General features: G+C 52.5%; 1 protein-coding gene across 1 annotated transcript; it reads left to right on the forward strand.

The window, feature by feature from the left end:
* Positions 1-3,145: 3,145 nt before the first annotated feature.
* On the forward strand, positions 3,146-16,144 carry DDRGK1 (DDRGK domain containing 1). Its single transcript, XM_003905005.4, has 9 exons — positions 3,146-3,311; positions 4,427-4,630; positions 7,066-7,178; positions 7,417-7,518; positions 10,988-11,110; positions 11,472-11,510; positions 14,835-14,891; positions 15,426-15,474; positions 15,845-16,144. Exons 1-9 carry the CDS (start codon positions 3,221-3,223, stop codon positions 16,009-16,011), a joined length of 945 nt encoding a protein of 314 aa, XP_003905054.1. The 5' UTR covers positions 3,146-3,220; the 3' UTR covers positions 16,012-16,144.
* The last annotated feature ends 2,197 nt before the right edge of the window (positions 16,145-18,341 follow it).

Below are 18,341 nucleotides of genomic sequence, written 5' to 3' on the forward strand. Positions count from 1 at the left end.
GCTGGGATTAGAGACATGCACCATTACGCCCAGTGAATTTTTGTATTTTTAGTAGAGGTGGGGGTTTCACCATGTTGACCAGGCTGGTCTCGAACTCGTGACCTCAGGAGATTCCTCCCTGCCACCTCAGCCTCCCAAAGTGCTGAGATTACAGGCTTGAGCCACCGCGCCCAACCTCACCTCTCATTCGTAAATCCCAGTGCCTGGTACATAGTAGGTGTTCTGTAATGTAAGATCACAACTAGCTTGGGTACAGTGGATCACTTGATCCCAGGAGTTCAAGACCAGCCTAGACAACATGGTGAAACCTAGTCTCTACAAAAAATACAAAAAATTAGCTAGGCTTGGGGGCACACAACTGTAGTCATAGCTATTCAGGAGGCTGAGGTGGGAGGATCACCTGAGCCTGGGAAGTCGAGGCTGCAATGAGCCAAGTGTGCCACTGTACTCCAGCCTGCGTGATGCAAGTGAGACCCTGACTCAAAAAACCAACAAACAAAAAGATCACAACTGACATCCATAATTACAATTCCATAGATAACTTTCTTTTTCATTCTTTCCTTTTTTTTTTTTTTTTTTTTTTGAGATGGAGTCTTGCTCTGTTGCCCAGGCTGGAATACAGTGGCGTGGTCCCTGCTCACTGCAACCTCTGCCTATCAGGTTCGAGCACTCCTCCCACCTCAGCCTCCTGAGTAGCTGGGACTACAGGCATGCACCACCATGGTCGGTTAATTTTTGTATTTTTCTTTTTCTTTTTTTTTTTCTTTGAGACAGAGTCTCGTTCTGTCATCCAGGCTGGAGTGCAGTGGTGCAATCTCGGCTCACTGCAAGCTCTGCCTCCCGGGTCCCCGACATTCTCCTGCTTTAGCCTCCTGAGTAGCTGGGACTACAGGCGCCCACCACCACGCCCGGCTAATTTTTTTGCATTTTTAGTAGAGACAAGGTTTCACTGTGTTAGCCAGGATGGTCTTGATCTACTGACCTCACAATCCGCCCACCTTGGCCTCCCAAAGTGCTGGGATTACAGGCGTGAGCCACCACACCCGGCCAATTTTTGTATCTTTAGTAGAGGCGGGGTTTCACCATGTTGGCCAGGCTGGTCTTGAACTCCTGACCTCAAGTGATCTGCCCACCTCAGCATCCCAAAGTGCTGGGATTATATGCGTGAGCCATCGTGCCAGCCTTAGATAATCTTTTTTTTTTTTTTTGAGACAGAGTTTCACTCTCATTGCCCAGGCTGGAGTGCAATGGCACGATCTCGGCTCACTGCAACCTCTGCCTCCCAGGTTCAAGCAATCCTCATGCCTCAGCCGTCCAAGTAGCTGAGATTACAGGCATGTACCATCACAGTCTACTAAAAAATTTTGTATTTTTAATAGAGACGGGGTTTCTCCGTGTTGGTCAGGCTGACCTCAGACTCCTAACCTCAGGTGATCCGCCCACCTCAGCCTCCCAAAGTGCTGGGATTACAGGCACGAGCCACCCGCGCGGCCTAATTAACTTTCTAAAGCCAAGGAATTGATCGTTCAGGACGAGAAGCAGTTTCTCTTCAGATCCCAGGCCAGATGAAGCTGCTTCTGTGTCTCAAGAGGTGGTACAAGTCAAAAACCAAAAAAGGCAAATTAGAGAAACACATTTTAAGGAGAACTCCAGAAGCTGCAGAAACATTCATTTGATGGAAATCCTCATATAAGCAACCTGTTTCTCCTTTTTTTTTTTTTTTTTTTTTGAGATGGAGTCTCGCTCTGTTGCCAAGGCTGGAGTGCAGTGGTGCAATCTTGGCTCATTGCAACCTCCGCATCCTGGGTTCAAGTGATTCTCCTGCCTCAGCCTCCCAAGTAGCTGAGATTACAGGCGTGTGCCACCATGCCCCGCTAATTGTTTGTATTTTTAGTAAAGGTGGGATTTCATCATGTCGGATAGGCTGGTTTTGAACTCTTGACCTGAAGTGATCTGCCTGCCTCGGCTTCCCAAAGTGCTAGAATTACAGGCGAGAGTCACCTCGCCTGGCCCATATTTTTTCAAACCCCTTTCTCACTGTTGTTCAATGGTCCTGAATTTATTTTTATTTTTATTTATTTTATTTTTTATTTTTCTGAGATAGGGTCTCACTCTATCACCTAGGCTGGAGTGCAGTGGCATGATCATGGCTCACTGCAGCCTCGACCTCCCTGGGCTCAGGTTATCTTCCCACCTCATCCTCCCAAGTAGCTGGAATTACAGGTGCATGCCACCACACCCGGCTAATTTTTGTATTTTGTTTTGTAGAGACAGGGTTTCATCATGTTGCCCAGGCTGGTCTTGAACTCCTAGGCTCAAGGGATCCCCCAACCTAGACTTCCCAAAGTATTGGGTTAACAGACCAGCCTCTGTGCCTGGCTCCTGAAATCTTTACTTCTGTTATTATGCATACAAAAAGCTTCATAAATTCCAGTACTGCCCTCCCCTCCCCTTCCGGAAGGAAGGAAGGAAGGAAGGAAGGGAGGAAGGGAGGAAGGGAGGGAGGGAGGGAAAGAAATTCAATGTCACAGATATAGCTAAAGCTCAGGGCTTAACCCCAACCCGCTTCCCTCCTCCTAGAGGCAATCGCTGTCCTGAAGTTGGTGTGCATCAGTCCCAAGCCTCTTCGTACTTTTTCCAAGGTTGTTTCCATAAACACTATGTGGGATTTTAAATCACTAAAATTTAGTGATTTTAAAACATACAGAGTCCGGGCGTGGTGGCTCACGCCTGTAATCCCAGCACTTTGGGAGGCCGAGGTGGGCGGAACAAAAGGTCAGGAGTTCGAGACCAGTGTGGCCAAATAGTGAAACCGCATCTCTACTAAAAATACAAAAATTAGCCCGGCGTGGTGGCGGGCGCCAGTAGTCCCAGCTACTGAGGCTGGGGCAGGAGAATCGCTTGAACCCGGGAGGTGGAGGTTGCAGTGAGCCGAGATTGCGCCACCGCACTCCAGCCGGGGCCACAGAGACTCTGTTTCAAAAAAAAATACATAGATGTTTTCTACTGGACATACTATCTGCAATAATTTCCTCTTAACATTATGGGTTTTTTTACGCCCCCCAAACTCATTTTAATGTTTTACATTAAAGCCTCTCTGTGAAGTGCGGCTGGGCGGGGCTCCGAATAGTGGGCGGAGTCTAGACTGGCAAATGGAGGCGGGGCCTAGGAGATTCCGGCCTTAGGGTGGACGCAGTGGTTCTGCACGGAGGGCCTCGTCATGGTGGGGCCCGTGTGGTACTTGGTAGCGGCGGCTCTGCTAGTCGGCTTTATCCTCTTCCTGACTCGCAGCCGGGGCCGGGCGGCATCAGGTAGGAGATGCCGCTGCGCCAGGACTGGTGGTACCGGGTTTTCTGGCCTGAGCCTTTGTGGACCGGCGCGTCGCGGCTCCTGCGCGTGCGCATCCGGGCGGGCGGGGCGCATGCGCATCCATGCGCGCTTCGTGGGCCCACTGGGGCCTCCGTAGTGCCCTGCCTGGAACCGGTGGCCGCGCTGCTACCCCTTTCTCTCGACCCCAAGCCAGAGTCTGGCCTCATCCCTCTCTTCATTCCCGGGAGCTCCGTACCTCCAAAGGCCTCAGGCCCTCGCCGGCGCCCACTCCCATCCGTCACTGTCTGGGCCCTTTCCCTCTGCACCTGTTAAGGTGGCCGCAGGGGTTTCCCATTCCTCCCAGCCTGGCTCCAGAGCAGGTGCCAGGAAGGGGGCATCTGAATATTTTCTGCCTGCCCCCCACGAGCTGGAGAAGCGCGAGACGGCTCCAGGAAACTCCTGAAGCTCTATCCCTTCCCGCCAAAGAGAGCGCCCACGCTCCCTCCCTAATCTGCTCCCCGATCAAAAGGCCGTGTCACTGGCCAGGACACAGAACAGATACACCCATCCTCCCTCTTTTCCCCCATTTCTGGTCAGCGGGCGGGTTTGTGTGTCTTCCTGCTCCCTAGGCCCACAAGCTGCCTCTGAGCACCTGCGCGCTCCCAGGGGCGGGAGGACCACGCTGAGGAAAGGCGGAGAGCCAGCAAGTCTTCCAGGGGAAGGCTCGGCTACTGCCGGGAAGTGTACTCTCTGGTTGGGGAGCCAGGTAAAACCACAGGTGGTGTTAGGCGAGAAATCAATGGATTCCTGCAGCGGGTACTCGATGAGAGCTGGGGACATCAGGATAGGGGACTCCTGACAGGCCAGCTGGAAAGGTGGAGCTGGGAGAGGAGAGAAGAGTATTCATACAGGTCCGAGGGAAGGGGTGAGCCACCGCCTGGGACCAAGCTGTGGGCCTGGGGGAAAAGGCCTTGCTAGTCAGACTGAGAAGTCGGGGCCTTGTGCTGTGGGCAGCAGACCACTGAGCAGAGGAGGTGAGGCTTCCAGGCTGCCGCTCCTCCTGCCATGGGCCGGACTGGGCTTCCAGGCAGCATTGTCATTTCTGTCTTCCCTACAGCCAGCCAAGAGTCACTGCACAATGAGGAGCTGGCAGGAGCAGGCCGGGTGGCCCAGCCTAGGCCCCTGGAGCCTGAGGAGCCCAGAGCTGAAGGCAGGCCTCGGCGCCGGAGGGACCTGGGCAGCCGCCTACAGGCCCAGCGTCGAGCCCAGCGGGTGACCTTGGCAGAAGCAGATGAGAATGAGCAGGAAGCTGTCATCCTAGGTGAGAGGAGCCCAGCCTGGTGGGGAGAGGGTCTGGGTTAGAGGGGGAGATAGAGAGGCCCCCAAAACTAAGTGGGGGAGTAGGATATGAAGCCTCAGGGTAGGAGGGACATCTGGGAGCCACACGGTAGAGTAGGGGGATTCTTGGGACCTGGCATTTGTTCCACTGGGTCAACCCCCCTCTTCCTTCATCTTGGCTCTCAGTGTCCAAGCAGAGGGCAAGGGTCTTCAGATTGATTCAGAATGTTCCTCAATTCACCCCTTCTATCCTCGCACCCTTCCTGTTATGGGCACACTCATTCCCTGAGGATTTCACCCTAGAGGCAGAGTGCCTGGCCAAGAGTTTCTGCAGTTCTGGAGTGGGGTCACCCACAACCCCAGGAAAACAGTTTAAAGATGGAGACATTCTGTTGACACAGAGGTCTCCATATCCCTGCTTCCGGGAGACCAGGAGAGCCCTCAGGATTGTCTTCTCCAGTACTTGGACAGCTGGCTTGAGCCTGAGGAGGGGGCGTCTGGGTCTTTCTCAGAAACTGGGGGCATTTGAGGCTTTTGCCTTGTACCCTTAGGGATTATCCCTTTAGCTCACAAAGAGGCCCCTTCTTTGCCTACCTTTTGGCTCAGACTTGGGTTCAAAGACCCTTGCTGCACAGGCGTCAGTGGGTCTTTAACTTGCAGCTGGCCCTGAGGTAGTCATGGTGTTGGGACTGTCTTTTCAGCCAGGCTTTGGTGGGCAAAGGGATAATCCTAGCCAGGGACTAAGCCCAGAATCCTCAGCAACTCCTGACTATGGTGAGGAGGATTTCAGATTTGAGGCAGGATAAATTTCCCCATAGGACTTCCCTTCTCTGGGGGTTTGGCACCAGAGACAGAAACCAGAGAACTCTGTAGTTCATTAGCCAGGATATTTAAGGTACATTAGGTGGGACCAGTATTCAAAGGTAAAAAAACCCTCCTTGGGCCAGGCGCAATGGCTCATCCCTGTAATCCTAGCACTTTGGGAGGCTGAGGCAGGCGGATCACGAGGTCAGGAGATCAAGACCATCCTGGCTAACACGGTGAAACCCCATCTCTACTAAAAATGCAAAAAAAAAAAATTAGCTGAGCGTGGTGGTGGGTGCCTGTAGTCCCAGCTACTCAGGAGACTGAGGCAGGAGAATGGTGTGAACCCGGGAGGCAGAGCTTGCAGTGAGCCGAGATCGCGCCACTGCACTCCAGCCTGGGCGACAGAGCGAGACACTGTCTCAAAAAAAAACAAAAAAAGGCTGGGCGCGGTGGCTCAAGCCTGTAATCCCAGCACTTTGGGAGGCCGAGACGGGCGGATCACGAGGTCAGGAGATCGAGACCATCCTGGCTAACACGGTGAAACCCCGTCTCTACTAAAAAATACAAAAACTAGCCGGGCGAGGTGGCGGGCGCCTGTAGTCCCAGCTACTCGGGAGGCTGAGGCAGGAGAATGGCGTAAATCCGGGAGGCGGAGCTTGCAGTGAGCTGAGATCCGGCCACTGCACTCCAGCCTGGATGACAGAGCTAGACTCCCTCTCAAAAAAAACAAAAAAACAAAAAAACAAAAAACAAAACACAAAGAAACAAACAAACAAAAACCCTCTCTGCTAATGCTTCCCCCATGCTGTATTCTGGCTCATCAGCCACAGTACCTTAAATATCCAGGCAGCCCTATCTGTGACCCCGAGACACTTGCATATTTTAACCTGATACCTCCCTTTTTATGACTATGCAATATCTAAAGTTCTCATCTTTTTTTTTTTTTTTTTTTGAGACAGAGTCTCGCTCTGTCGCCCAGGCTGGAGTGCAGTAGCGCGATCTCGGCTCACTGCAAGCTCTGCCTCCCGGGTTCTCGCCATTCTCCTGCCTCAGCCTCCTGAGTACCTGGGACTACAGGCGCCCGCCACTACGCCTGGCTAATTTTTTGTGTTTTTAGTAGAGACGGGGTTTCACCGTGTTAGCAAGGATAGTCTCGATCTCCTGACCTCATGATCTGCCTGCCTCAGCCTCCCAAAGTGCTGGGATTACAGGCGTGAGCCACTGCGCCCGGCCCTTTTTTTGTATATTTGATAGAGATGGGGTTTCACCATGATTGCGAGGATGGTCTCCATCTCCTGACCTCGTGATCCGCCCGCCGCGACCTCCCAAAGTGCTGGGATTACAGGCGTGAGCCACCGCACCTAGCCCAAAGTTCTCATCTTTTCCCTTGCCCTGTGGGCCCCTCACCATTCTTCCATCCCTACATATTCATGCACCCGCACACACACATGTGCTTATGGCAGATGCCTCTGGAGGGCAGAGCTGGGCTAGTGACATTTGCAGGTGGGTGGAAGGGGACCCCCCCCATTAGGAGAGGGACGAGGGGTTGGGGATCCATCATCGTCAGTCCTCTCTGGTCAGAACCTACTGTCTTTCTTTGATCATACCCAGCCCAGGAGGAAGAAGACGTTGAGAAGTCAGCGGAAACTCACCTGTCAGGGAAAATTGGAGCTAAGAAACTGCGGAAGCTGGAGGAGAAACAAGCACGAAAGGCCCAGCGTGAGGCAAGCCGGAGGGATGGGATGCAGCTCTGGGAAGTGGGAAAGGGCCCTGCCTGCCTTTTCCCCTAAGGCAGACTCAGGGCTCCTTGCCTGCTGGGCTGGTGCTTGCTGCCTCCCTGACTCTGTCTCCTGCTGCCTGGGTCTGTGTCCTGGCCCAGGCATTGCCTTCCCTAGTCTGTTTGGGAGGTGGGCACACTCTAGCTGGGGTGAGGGATGTGCCCCTATGAAGACCTCTCTCTAGGCAGAGGAGGCTGAACGTGAGGAGCGGAAACGACTCGAGTCCCAGCGCGAAGCTGAGTGGAAAAAGGAGGAGGAGCGGCTTCGCCTAGAGGAAGAGCAGAAGGTGAGGCCAGCCCCGACCCTGACTTCTGACCCTTGACCAGGCAGCCTTGCTTCTTATGCAGCTCCTTGGCACCTCCAACATAGAAGGTGGGCCATAGATCTGGCACAAGGGCAGGTTCTGGTTTATTTGTTCCCTAGGCTCCAGCACAGCCTGGAAAAGCAGCTGCTGAAAAGCAGAGCCCAGAGTGAGGATTCTTGTGCACGTGACTATTGAACTTTCAGGGAGCATGTGAGGAACACGAGGCAGGCAGGGCAGCTGGGCAAAGAAAGCCAGGAGAGGAGGAAGAGATGGCAGAGAGGTGATGGGGGTCTGGATCCTGAAGGCCTTGAGGCTGTTAAAGATCATTGTAAGAGATGGTGGCTGCATTGAGGGCCTGACATAGAGGAGGTGCTCAGGGAATGGGGACCACTGCAGTAAAGGTGACTAATGAACATTTGTTTGCCAGATGCTTCCTTTGTTCTGAGAACCAGGTTTCCAAAAAAGGGAACAGCGTAAAAACGTTGGGTACGTAGGGTTAGAGCCAGGGCTGCCCTAGCTGGGAAGACCTGTGACCTCTGACTGGCCTGTTGTCCCAGGATCCTGGATGTGGGTGCTGTGGCTGATAAGCCAGAATACAGCATAGGGGAGGAATTAGCAGAGAGGGTTTTTTACCTTTCTGAATATTTGTCCCACTTAATGTACCTTAAATATCCTGGCTCTTCTCCCCTGTCACCAGTTTCCCTTATCCTTAACATCTTACCTCACTTTAATACATTCCTCACAACTAATATTGACACATTATTAGTAACTAAACTCTAACATTATTCAGATTTTTGTTTATTGATTGATTAGGACAAGTCTTGTTCTATTGCCCAGGCTGAAGTGCGGTGGCACGATCTTGGCTCACTGCAACCTCTGACTCCCAGGCTCAAGCAATCCTCCCACCTTAGATCCCCCTCCCCACGAGTAGCTGGGACTATAGGTGTGCACCACCATGCCTGGCTAATTTTGTGTGTGTGTGTGTGGAGATTGGGTTTCACCATGTTTCCCAGACTGCTTTTGAACTCCTAGACTCAAGCAATCCTCTTCCCTTGGCCTCCCAAAGTGCTGGGATTACAGGTGTGAGCCACTGTGCCCAGCCTTAACAATTTTGAGGAGTCCTGGGCAAGTAGTTTGTAGAAGGTCCCTTAATTTGAGTTTGGTTGTTTTTCTCATGGTTAGACTGGGGTTATGGATCTGACTGAAGAAGACAATAAGTGAAGTTCCATCTTCAATGCAACATACTAAGCACGCAGGTTATCCCCTTCACTTATCCCTAATGTTGTTAACCTTGGTCGCCTGGCTGCGGTTTTGTTTGCCAGCTTTCTCCACTGTAATGTGACTGCTTTTTTCCCCTCTTCCCGTATTTCTTTGGAAAGAAGTCACTGTGCACAGCCCACACTTAAGGGTTGGGGGGTTGGAGTTCTTACATAAATTATTTGGAAATCTCTTACAGGAGATATGTCTCTTCTTCCCTATTCATTACATATGAATGCAGTCTTTTTTTTTTTTTTTTTTTTTCTGAGATGGAGTCCCACTCTGTCACCCAGGCTACAGTGCAATGGCTCAATCTGGGCTCACTACAACCTCTGCTTTGCAGGTTCAAGCGATTCTCCTGTCTCAGCCTCCCAAGTAGCTGGGATTACAGGCGCCCGCCACCACACCCAGCTAATTTTTGTATTTTTAGTAGAGACGGGGTTTCACCATGTTGGCCAGGATGGTCTTGAACTCCTGACTTCAAGTGATGCGCCTGCCTCAGCCTCCCAAAGTGTTGGGATTACCGGCATAAGCCATCGTGCGTGACCAGCCATTTTTTTTATATCTGTATAGACTCATGAGTATTTATTTTGTACTTTGTGTTGTAATCCAGTAACATGTTATTTCTTAATTTATTTTATTTTACTTTATTTTATTTATTTATTTTTTGAGACGGAGTCTTGCTCTGTCGCCCAGGCTGGAGTACAGTGGTGCGATCTCAGCTCACTGCAAGCTCTGCCTCCCAGGTTCACGCCATTCTCCTGCCTCAGCCTCCCAAGTAGCTGGGACTACAGGCGCCCGCCATGCCTGGCTGATTTTTTTGTATTTTTAGTAGAGATGAGGTTTCACCATGTTAGCCAGGATGGTCCGGATCTCCTGACCTTGTGATCTGCCCACCTCGGGCTCCCAAAGTGCTGGGATTACAGGCGTGAGCCACTGCGCCTGGCAACATGTTATTTATTGTGTTGTTCAGATTGTTCCAGCTTTGACCACTGGGAGCCGTTTCATTTGGCTCCTGTGTACCTTTAACACACACTCGTTGTTTTGTTTTTTGAGTACTTAGTTTCTGGCACTGCAAGATGCCCCAGACTCATCTTGTATATTACTTGCCCCAGCTTTAGCTTTCTGTTTGAAGAAAATTTTTCTGAGTGCTCTGGAAAATGGGTTGAGGGAGGCTGTTGTACCAGGCAGTAGTGGTGATGGAGCAACATTGACAGACCGGGGAGTTTCCTGGAAGTTCGAGAAAGAAAAGACCAGGGAGTTTCCTGGAAGTTCGAGAAAGAAGTGGTCAGTAGGACCTCATTTCTGACCAGTTGGCTGTGTTAATTCACGGAGCCAGGGACCCAGGAGGAGGTCTAAGCATAGAAGAGCAGGTCCTAGGGTCTGTCTGCTGCCTGTGAGATGGCCCAGTAGGTGTGTCACATGGACCGTTGTGTGTTTGGGGGAAGAGATTCGGGTGGGGATACAAGTGTGGTAGTCACTGGCAAGGAAGGGGTTGATGCTTTGGGCATGGGCGAGGTGGCCCAGAGAATGTGGAGGAGAGAGAAGAGGCAGGGCTGAATGATGAAGGAGGCGGGAAGAATGGCCCAAGGAGCAGGAGGAAATCCAGGAGAGGGTGGGATCTGGAAGCCAAGGGAGGAAAGAAGGATCACTGAGAGGACAGGCATATGAGACCTGAAGGTTGTGCCTTGAGTTTGGTGAGTGGAGGGCATGGGTGAGACTGTGGCAGGAGTTGTTTCATAGAACTGGGAACACAGAAGCCAGACTATAGTGGGCTGACTGGGTGAGTGGGTGGTGAGGAAATGCAGGGTTCACATTTGCTCATGAGGTTTGGACATGATGGGGTATGCTTAATGAGTTACACAAGGAAAGGATGGGTCAGGTGATTGGAGGGTATTGTAGAGTGGGGTCATGGTGGGGTTTTCAACAGATTTTTGCTAAGATCCCCTGAGCATGAAGGGCAGGAGCAGGGGCTGAGCAGCATTTGTCCAGGTGATGATGAAACTGATGACAAGAGGGGTCTCGACCCATTGTTCAGCTTGGGGGATGGAGGAATGGGGGTCTTGAAGGAGCTCTGTCTCTGAGAAAACGCTGGGCTGTATGCTCTGGTGTCCTGCAGGGGTAGCAGCAACCAGAACAGGGATGGGGTGGGAACCTGCCCCGAATTCCTGACTTTTGCCTCCTGTGCCCACAGGAGGAGGAGGAGAGGAAGGCCCGCGAGGAGCAGGCCCAGCGGGAGCATGAGGAGTACCTGAAACTGAAGGAGGCCTTTGTGGTGGAGGAGGAAGGCGTGGGAGAGACCATGACTGAGGAACAGGTGGGCCTGCTGCCCCTGGGAAGCCCCTCTCTGAACCCATCAGTGCAGCCTGTGCCAGACCCAAGGCTAGCCACCCCATCCCAGATGTCCCGGCCAGGCAGTGAGAGGTGGGTGGGTGTCAGTACCAGCAGGGTTTAGCGGCCAGAGGCCTCGTCCTCAGCAGAGGCTGGTGCCTCCGAAACGCTTACTCTGGAAGGCTCTGCTGCTTGTGTAAGCAAGTGGTACATGCAGGTGGTCGGGCGGGCCCAAGGCAGGCTGCAGGCAGGTGGCCCTCAAGTGAGCAGGTGGTGCTTGAGTGGATGGGTACAGAACCCTGTGGCCTTGCTAGGGGGTGCTCATCCTGATTTCTCTGCTTCTGTAGTCCCAGAGCTTCCTGACAGAGTTCATCAACTACATCAAGGTAAGCAGCCACGGAACAGAGCCTGAATGTCAGCTCCCTGCCTGGTGTGTGCAGGTCGGTTGCCTCCAGCAGGGGCTGCAGGCAGTGCATTCAGGCTCATGCAAGAGTGGGCAGGGGGGCCTAGAGGGGCAGAGCTGCAGGGTCCTGGCCAGGAGTGTTTCTCCCCGCTCCGACCCCGAAGGTAGAGAAGGACCTGGGTCTGTGTGGGAGGTGCAAGCCTTTGATCACTTCCTCACACTCAGTTTGACAGTTTCCCTGCTCTTCAGACCCCACGCTCAGTGAGTCAGTGTGTTTTCAAGTCTCTTCACATGTGTTTTCTGTCAGTTCTGTCACACTGAGGCTCCACTGAGTTGAAACAAGCATCCTCTGCCATGCGCTCCTGACTGGGAACTTGGGTCTTTCAGAGGAAACAGGATGGTGTTTCCTTTGGAGTCTAGGGTGGGGCGGCAGTGTGTCCCCTTCTGTCTGCAGCCACTGCGCAGGCCGCCTCAATGCTGCTCCAGGTTGCATAAGCACATCCTACTTTGCTTTGCTGCTAAGCAACTTCTCTCCCACGAAGGATGCCATGAGGGGAGAGGTTTTCAAGTGCAACTCAGAGGTGCAGAGGCGGCTGAGGGAAGGAGTGCAGAGGGAGCGGGGGCGGTGGTGGGGGTGCTACTAGGGGCTGCCAAGGACCCAGGGCTTGCATAATCCTCCCGCCACCTCTCCTGAAAGAGAGCAGGGTTTAGACGCCTGCCGACAGTGAGGGACTGGGCTCACGGCCTTGAGTCTGGGGTTCCTAAGTGGGGAAAATGCTGGCAGCTTTGACAGGGTCCTGTCTGCTCAGGCTGTGTGCACTCCCCGCTCATGGAGCCCTTTGTCTACCCTGGCACACTTGATTAGGGGCTGCGACCGGGCAGAATATCTCTCACACTTGCCTACTGCTGTTTGGAACTTGTCCCCGCCTACCCAGTAGGCAGTAAGATGGTCCTGAAGCCCCTTCCCTGGAAGCCTTCCCAGGTGGAATTAGAGGAGGGGGTCAGCTTCAGCATCTCTCTTTACTCTGCAGAAACCAGAAGAAAGGTCCCCAGTTCTAGCCCTCACTTTTGGTGGCTCCCTGGAGGTACCATTCTCTGGGAGTTCTCCAAACTCTTTTGGAGCTTAGAAGTTTTTCCAGCTTGTCCGGGCACAGTGGCTCACACCTGCAATCCCAGCACTTTGGGAGGCTGAGGCAGGCGGATCACTTGAGGTCAGGAGTTTGAGACTAGCCTGGGCAACATGTTGAAAACCCATCTCTTGGCCGGGCGCGGTGGCTCAAGCCTGTAATCCCAGCACTTTGGGAGGCCGAGACGGGCGGATCACAAGATCAGGAGATCGAGACCATCCTGGCTAACACGGCGAAACCCCGTCTCTACTAAAAACACAAAAAATTAGCCGGGCGAGGTGGCGGCGCCTGTGGTCCCAGCTACTCGGGAGGCTGAGGCAGGAGAATGGCGGGAACCCGGGAGGCGGAGCTTGCAGTGAGCTGAGATCCGGCCACTGCACTCCAGCCTGGGCGACAGAGCGAGACTCCGAAAAAAAAAAAAAAAGAAAACCCATCTCTGCTAAAAATACAAAAATTAGCCAGGCATGGTGGTGCACACCTGTAGTCCCAGCTACTCAGGAGGCTGAGGCAGGAGAATCACTTGAACCCAGGAGGTGGAGGTTGCAGTGAGGCAAGATGGTGCCACTGCACTCCAGCCTGCGCAACAGAGTGAAACTCCATCTCAAAAAAAAAAAAAAAAGAAAAAATAGTTTTTCCAGCCTGTGCTGGCTAATTCTTCTAGAGCTGCTATCTTGCAAGGAAAAGGAGGACTTCTGAAATTCAGTCTGTCTGCTCTCCTCCTTGCTCCAAAGGGATGGGCCTTTTTGCCTTAAGATTTCAGAACTGGAGGAACATGCCTGCACCCAGCATTGTTTATGAGAGGTGTAGGGTTCACTCGGTCTTATTCCATTCTCCTGTCTGACCATGGCTGGGCTCAGGTGATCTTCCCGCCTCCACCTCCCGAGTAGCTGAGACTGCAGGTGTGTGCCTCCACACCTAGCTTGTTTTATCAAACGTGTTTTGGCCCCAGCAGCACCTCAGGCCAGGTCATCGGGGAGCACCTGGGGTGACTTCATGTTCTTGCACCACACTGTCACTGAGAGCCCACTGCCTGATCCCTGTTTTGTAGGTAGAGGCTAGCTGACCACGTCACCTTGTCCTTGCCCATCCTGGCCCAGCTGCCTCTCGCTTGCCTTCCTGCTTGCAAATACGGCTTGGCATTTCAAACAAGTCACATGCTATTTGCAGTCAGGGAGGTGTCACCATGTCAGTCCTCCCCCAGCTCATTTGAGGTGGAGGATTCACAGAAATGCAAAAGAACGGTCTTTTCTCAAGTCCTGTGCTGTCTGTTGGGGTAGTGGGGGCAGGTGCCTGTGTGGACACAGCAGCAGACCCTTCACCGCACCCTTGGGAACTCAGATTTCTACTGAGGGTATGAGGAAGCACTTGGAGCATGGAACACGGCTGTGCTGGAAAGCACTCAGCGGTGTTAGTGACAGTGATTTTAAGGGTGGGCTCAGTGCCTCAGATGGTATGAAGAGGATGGATAAAAAGTGTGGGTGTGTCAGGTTATGGGGGACCAGGCCAGTGGGGCGGCAAGCAAAGGCAAGGCAGGAGTGGGTCCCCACGGCCTCTACTGAGAGACCTTGTCTTGCTCGGGCCTTTATCTGCTCTCCCTCTTGTCCATGTACTCACCTGTCTCACCAGCCAGACTTCGAGCTCCAGGGCGGGGGCTATGGCTTGTTCAGCATGTGTCCCTCATACCTTTTTAGGGCCTTGTTCTAGTAAGTCCTCAGCAAACATAAGTCCTGGTGACAGTTATTTAAAATAGCTTTTGGTGACTCTCACCACCTCCTTCCTCCCTATGGTGCGTCCCCTTCAACTTGTCCATGATGTTAAAAAGAGATGGCTGGATGCAGAGGATGGTGGCAGCCGTGCTCTGATTTCCACTCATGTGTGTCTCGGAGTCCAGGACAGGGCCCGTGAGGCAGGTGGTTGTTTTGAGTAGATTCCTTCCTCGCAAGAAGGGGAATGAGAGGGTTTATGATTGTGCAGGTCTCTGTCAATGGGTGGTTGTGAGAGAGACAGAGAGAGTGTGTGTGTGTGTGTGTGTGTCAGGGGAGCAAGGCTGTCCCACAGGAGTGTGTACAGTGTTTATCCAGCCACCCAGATCAGATCAGAATGCGAACCTGGAGGGTGCCCATGCCTAGAGGGATATGCCCAAGCTCAGCCTCTCTCTCTTTTCCTCCTCCTTTTTGTAGCAGTCCAAGGTTGTGCTCTTGGAAGACCTGGCTTCCCAGGTGGGCCTACGTACTCAGGTAAGCCCTGGAACGTGCCCTGCTGTGTGCAGTGTGGCCAGGGGTCTGTGTGGCTAGCAGAGAGGACCTGCCCTAAAGACAGAGTCTTAATGCACCCTCTACCCTGTCCCCAACCAAGAGTGAGTAGTGCACAGAAGTCTCCTGGCACCCTAGGAATCCTGCATTTTTAATGGATGGAAGAACAGGCAGGAAAGAAAAAAAAAATCCAAACCCCATCACTCTGCCAGCCCCTGTGACCAAAGCAGCCCAAATCAGTTACCTTGACAACTCTCTTGCACAGACTGCACCAGCCTATGTTGCAAGCATCACCACTGCCCTGCTTCTAACAGGAGAGATCCTCTTTTGGGGGCTTGCAGGGCCCAAGACCAGAGCCCCTTCTACCCAGGGCCCTTCCAAAGGCGAAGCACAGAGTCACATTTAGGGGCTGGCATGAGAGGGAAATAAAGAGATTTGGTTGTAGTGGGAGGGAGGTTTCAGTGCTTTTTCTGGGGACATTGGTGCCTGTCCCTACTCTGAGAATTGTTCTCCTCATAGGACACCATAAATCGCATCCAGGACCTGCTGGCTGAGGGGACTATAACAGGTGAGAGGATAAGAGCCAATCACTGCAGTCCTGGCCTTGGAGAGTGTCTAGCCACAGGGGCTGCAGGGATGTGCTGCAGAGGCAGGATGACCACCCAAGATCGGGGGAGGGGTGTGCAACAAGGGGCACTGAGTTGTTGGATGCAGTTACAAGGAGGACGTGCCAGGGCCTGGAGATGGTGGCAGTGGGAGAGGACAGACAGGGCAGCCTGATTCGACTCCTCTAGCAGGACTGGATGCAGCCGGGAAAGGCCAGGCAGGCAGGAGGCCTGAAGGGCCCTGAGCCAGCTGTGAAGGAGTAGGTGGGCATTCTCAGGCCAGATGGGGAACGCCCAGGAGGCCTCAGCCCCACAACCTGCATATCCCCACAGGTGTGATTGACGACCGGGGCAAGTTCATCTACATAACCCCAGAGGAATTGGCTGCCGTGGCCAACTTCATCCGACAGCGGGGCCGGGTGTCCATCGCCGAGCTTGCCCAAGCCAGCAACTCCCTCATCGCCTGGGGCCGGGAGCCCCCTGCCCAAGCCCCAGCCTGACCCCAGTCCTTCCCTCGGACTCAGAGTTGATGTGGCCTACCTGGCTGTACATCTTCATCCCTTCCCACCATCCTGGGGAAGTGACAGAGTGTGGCCAGGCAGTTATAGATTAAAGGCCTGTGAGTACTGCTGAGCTTGGTGTGGCTTGGTGTGGCAGAAGGCTTGGCCTGGGATCCTAGATGAGCACGTGAAATTTAGGCCTCAGAATGTATCTGAGAGGTGGGGAGGGTCCCTTGGAAGCTGGTGAAGTCCTATTCTTATTATGAATCCATTCATTCAAGAAAATACCATGTTGCACATTTACTCTGTTCCTTTGTGCCCTGGAAGCCCTGCCCCCAAGACCTAGATAAGGTCTTTCTCTTCTTCTGCCCCCACTCAAATTAGAAGTGGGGAACCTCTTGGGCCACATCTCTGTTAACTGGGAAAGGGAGGTCTTATGGGTATTTTTTAACAGATTAGGAGCCCTAAGTAGGGCTGAGAGCCAGTGGGGAGAAGAATTAATGAGAAGCATCAAGGATAGAGTCCTAGGGAGCATCAGCCTTTAAGAGGCAGGGTGGGGGGTCAGTGAAGGAGAGAGCCATTTGCAGGGCAGGTAGAAGGAAGGAGAGGACCTGCTTGAGCTGGCTATAATTGTGCAGCAGAGGGACACTGCTCATATGGGAAATCACATGAATTCAACTCTACATCCTTGACAAAAAGTTTAAATGGTGTGGGTGATTCCACCCACTGGTGGATGTGAGAACCATATGCTCAGGAGTGGGTGGGATGGGAGGGAGGTGTGTACCTCCTGGAGGGTCGGTCACTCTGGTTCCTGTGGGCTGTTCATGGCATGAGCATCCTGCTGTGCGGAGGGTGAGGCACATGTTTAAATGTGTATTTATGCAAAGTGATCCCTAACATAAGCCCCCTACTTCCTCTGGTGCCTGGTGGAGGAGGCAGCTTGCTGTTCTGGCCCAGGAGGAAACTCTCCCTGGATGGCGATGGGGAAACAATACGTCAGGTTCCAGGGAAGAGCCTTCCTTAGGAGTTGCCAAGGATGTTTTTGACTCATTGGGTGCCATAAGTGTTGACTGTAGAACCTAAATTCCAAGAAAGGTATGACTCTGCTACTTCTATCAGCAACGGGTACTTGTCATCACCTGGAGCGTGAAGGGCCACATGCATTGTTTGGCAGGCCATCTGGAGCCTACATTCTAGTAGGAGAGGAAAGAAACAGATGTAGCCAACCACAGTATGAGATGGAAACATAAAATTACAAAGGGAAAAAAGGAAGAGATGACTTACAGTTAGATCACTGGTCCTTAGCCTGGTTGCTCATTGGATTCACCTAAGGAGTTTTTAGTAGTCTCATGCCAGCCCTGTTGCACCCAGGACCAGTTAAATCAGAATCTCCGAGGGCGCAGTCAGGGAGCATCAGTAGGAGATTCCAATGTGCTGCCAAAGTTGAGAGCTAGGGAACAGATGGGGGTGGGGTGGAGAGGCAGGCCAACAAGTTGCAAGTAATTCAAATCTCCATTGGAAGGGGCTTCTCACAGAGCAAGGCGGCAGCTCCAGGGCTCTCTAGTCCTTTCCCTCAGCCATCCTCTGCCACTGCCATGCAGATAGCAAGATGGCCAAGGCAGCCCCTGCCCCAGCATCCCGTGCTCAGGACAGCACCTGAAGGCCAGGAGTGGGAAAAGGCACATTCCTTCCTCACATCCTGGAAGCACCCAGATATTCTTCATGTCCCATGGGCTTAGTGTGGAGGAAAAAAACTTACGATCCTTTGAGCATTATTTAGTGCTCAATTAATACATTTATTAAATGAATAGTTTATTAAATAAAAGTAAACATTTTTCTAAATATATACAAACTACTTTCACAACTAAAAAATGAAAAAATAAAGGGAAAAATGAAAAAATGAAATTTAATGCTTTTTTTTTTTTTTTTTTTTGAGGCAGAGTCTTGCTCTGTCGCCCAGGCTGTAGTGATCTTGGCTCACTGCAACCTCCACCACCCAGATTCAAGCGACTCTCCTGCTTCAGCCTCCTGAGTAGCTGGGATTACAGGAGCATGCCACCACTCCCGGCTAATTTTTGTATTTTTAGTAGAGACAGGGTTTCACTTTGTTGGCCAGGCTGGTCTCGAACTCCTGACCTCAGGCGATCCACGGATCCGCCTGCCGCAGCCTCCCAAAGTGCTGGGATTACAGGCGTGAGCTACCGCACCTGGCTGTAGACCAGACAGTATTACAATGATTACATTACTGATCTGTACATGTGACACTAAAACTGATTATAAACACTTCACTAGCTCTACTTTTTTTTTTTCTTGGGATGGAAAACTCTGTC

The sequence above is a fragment of the Papio anubis genome, chromosome 16, assembly GCF_008728515.1.
Source record: "Papio anubis isolate 15944 chromosome 16, Panubis1.0, whole genome shotgun sequence".
Taxonomy (NCBI): domain Eukaryota; kingdom Metazoa; phylum Chordata; class Mammalia; order Primates; family Cercopithecidae; genus Papio; species Papio anubis.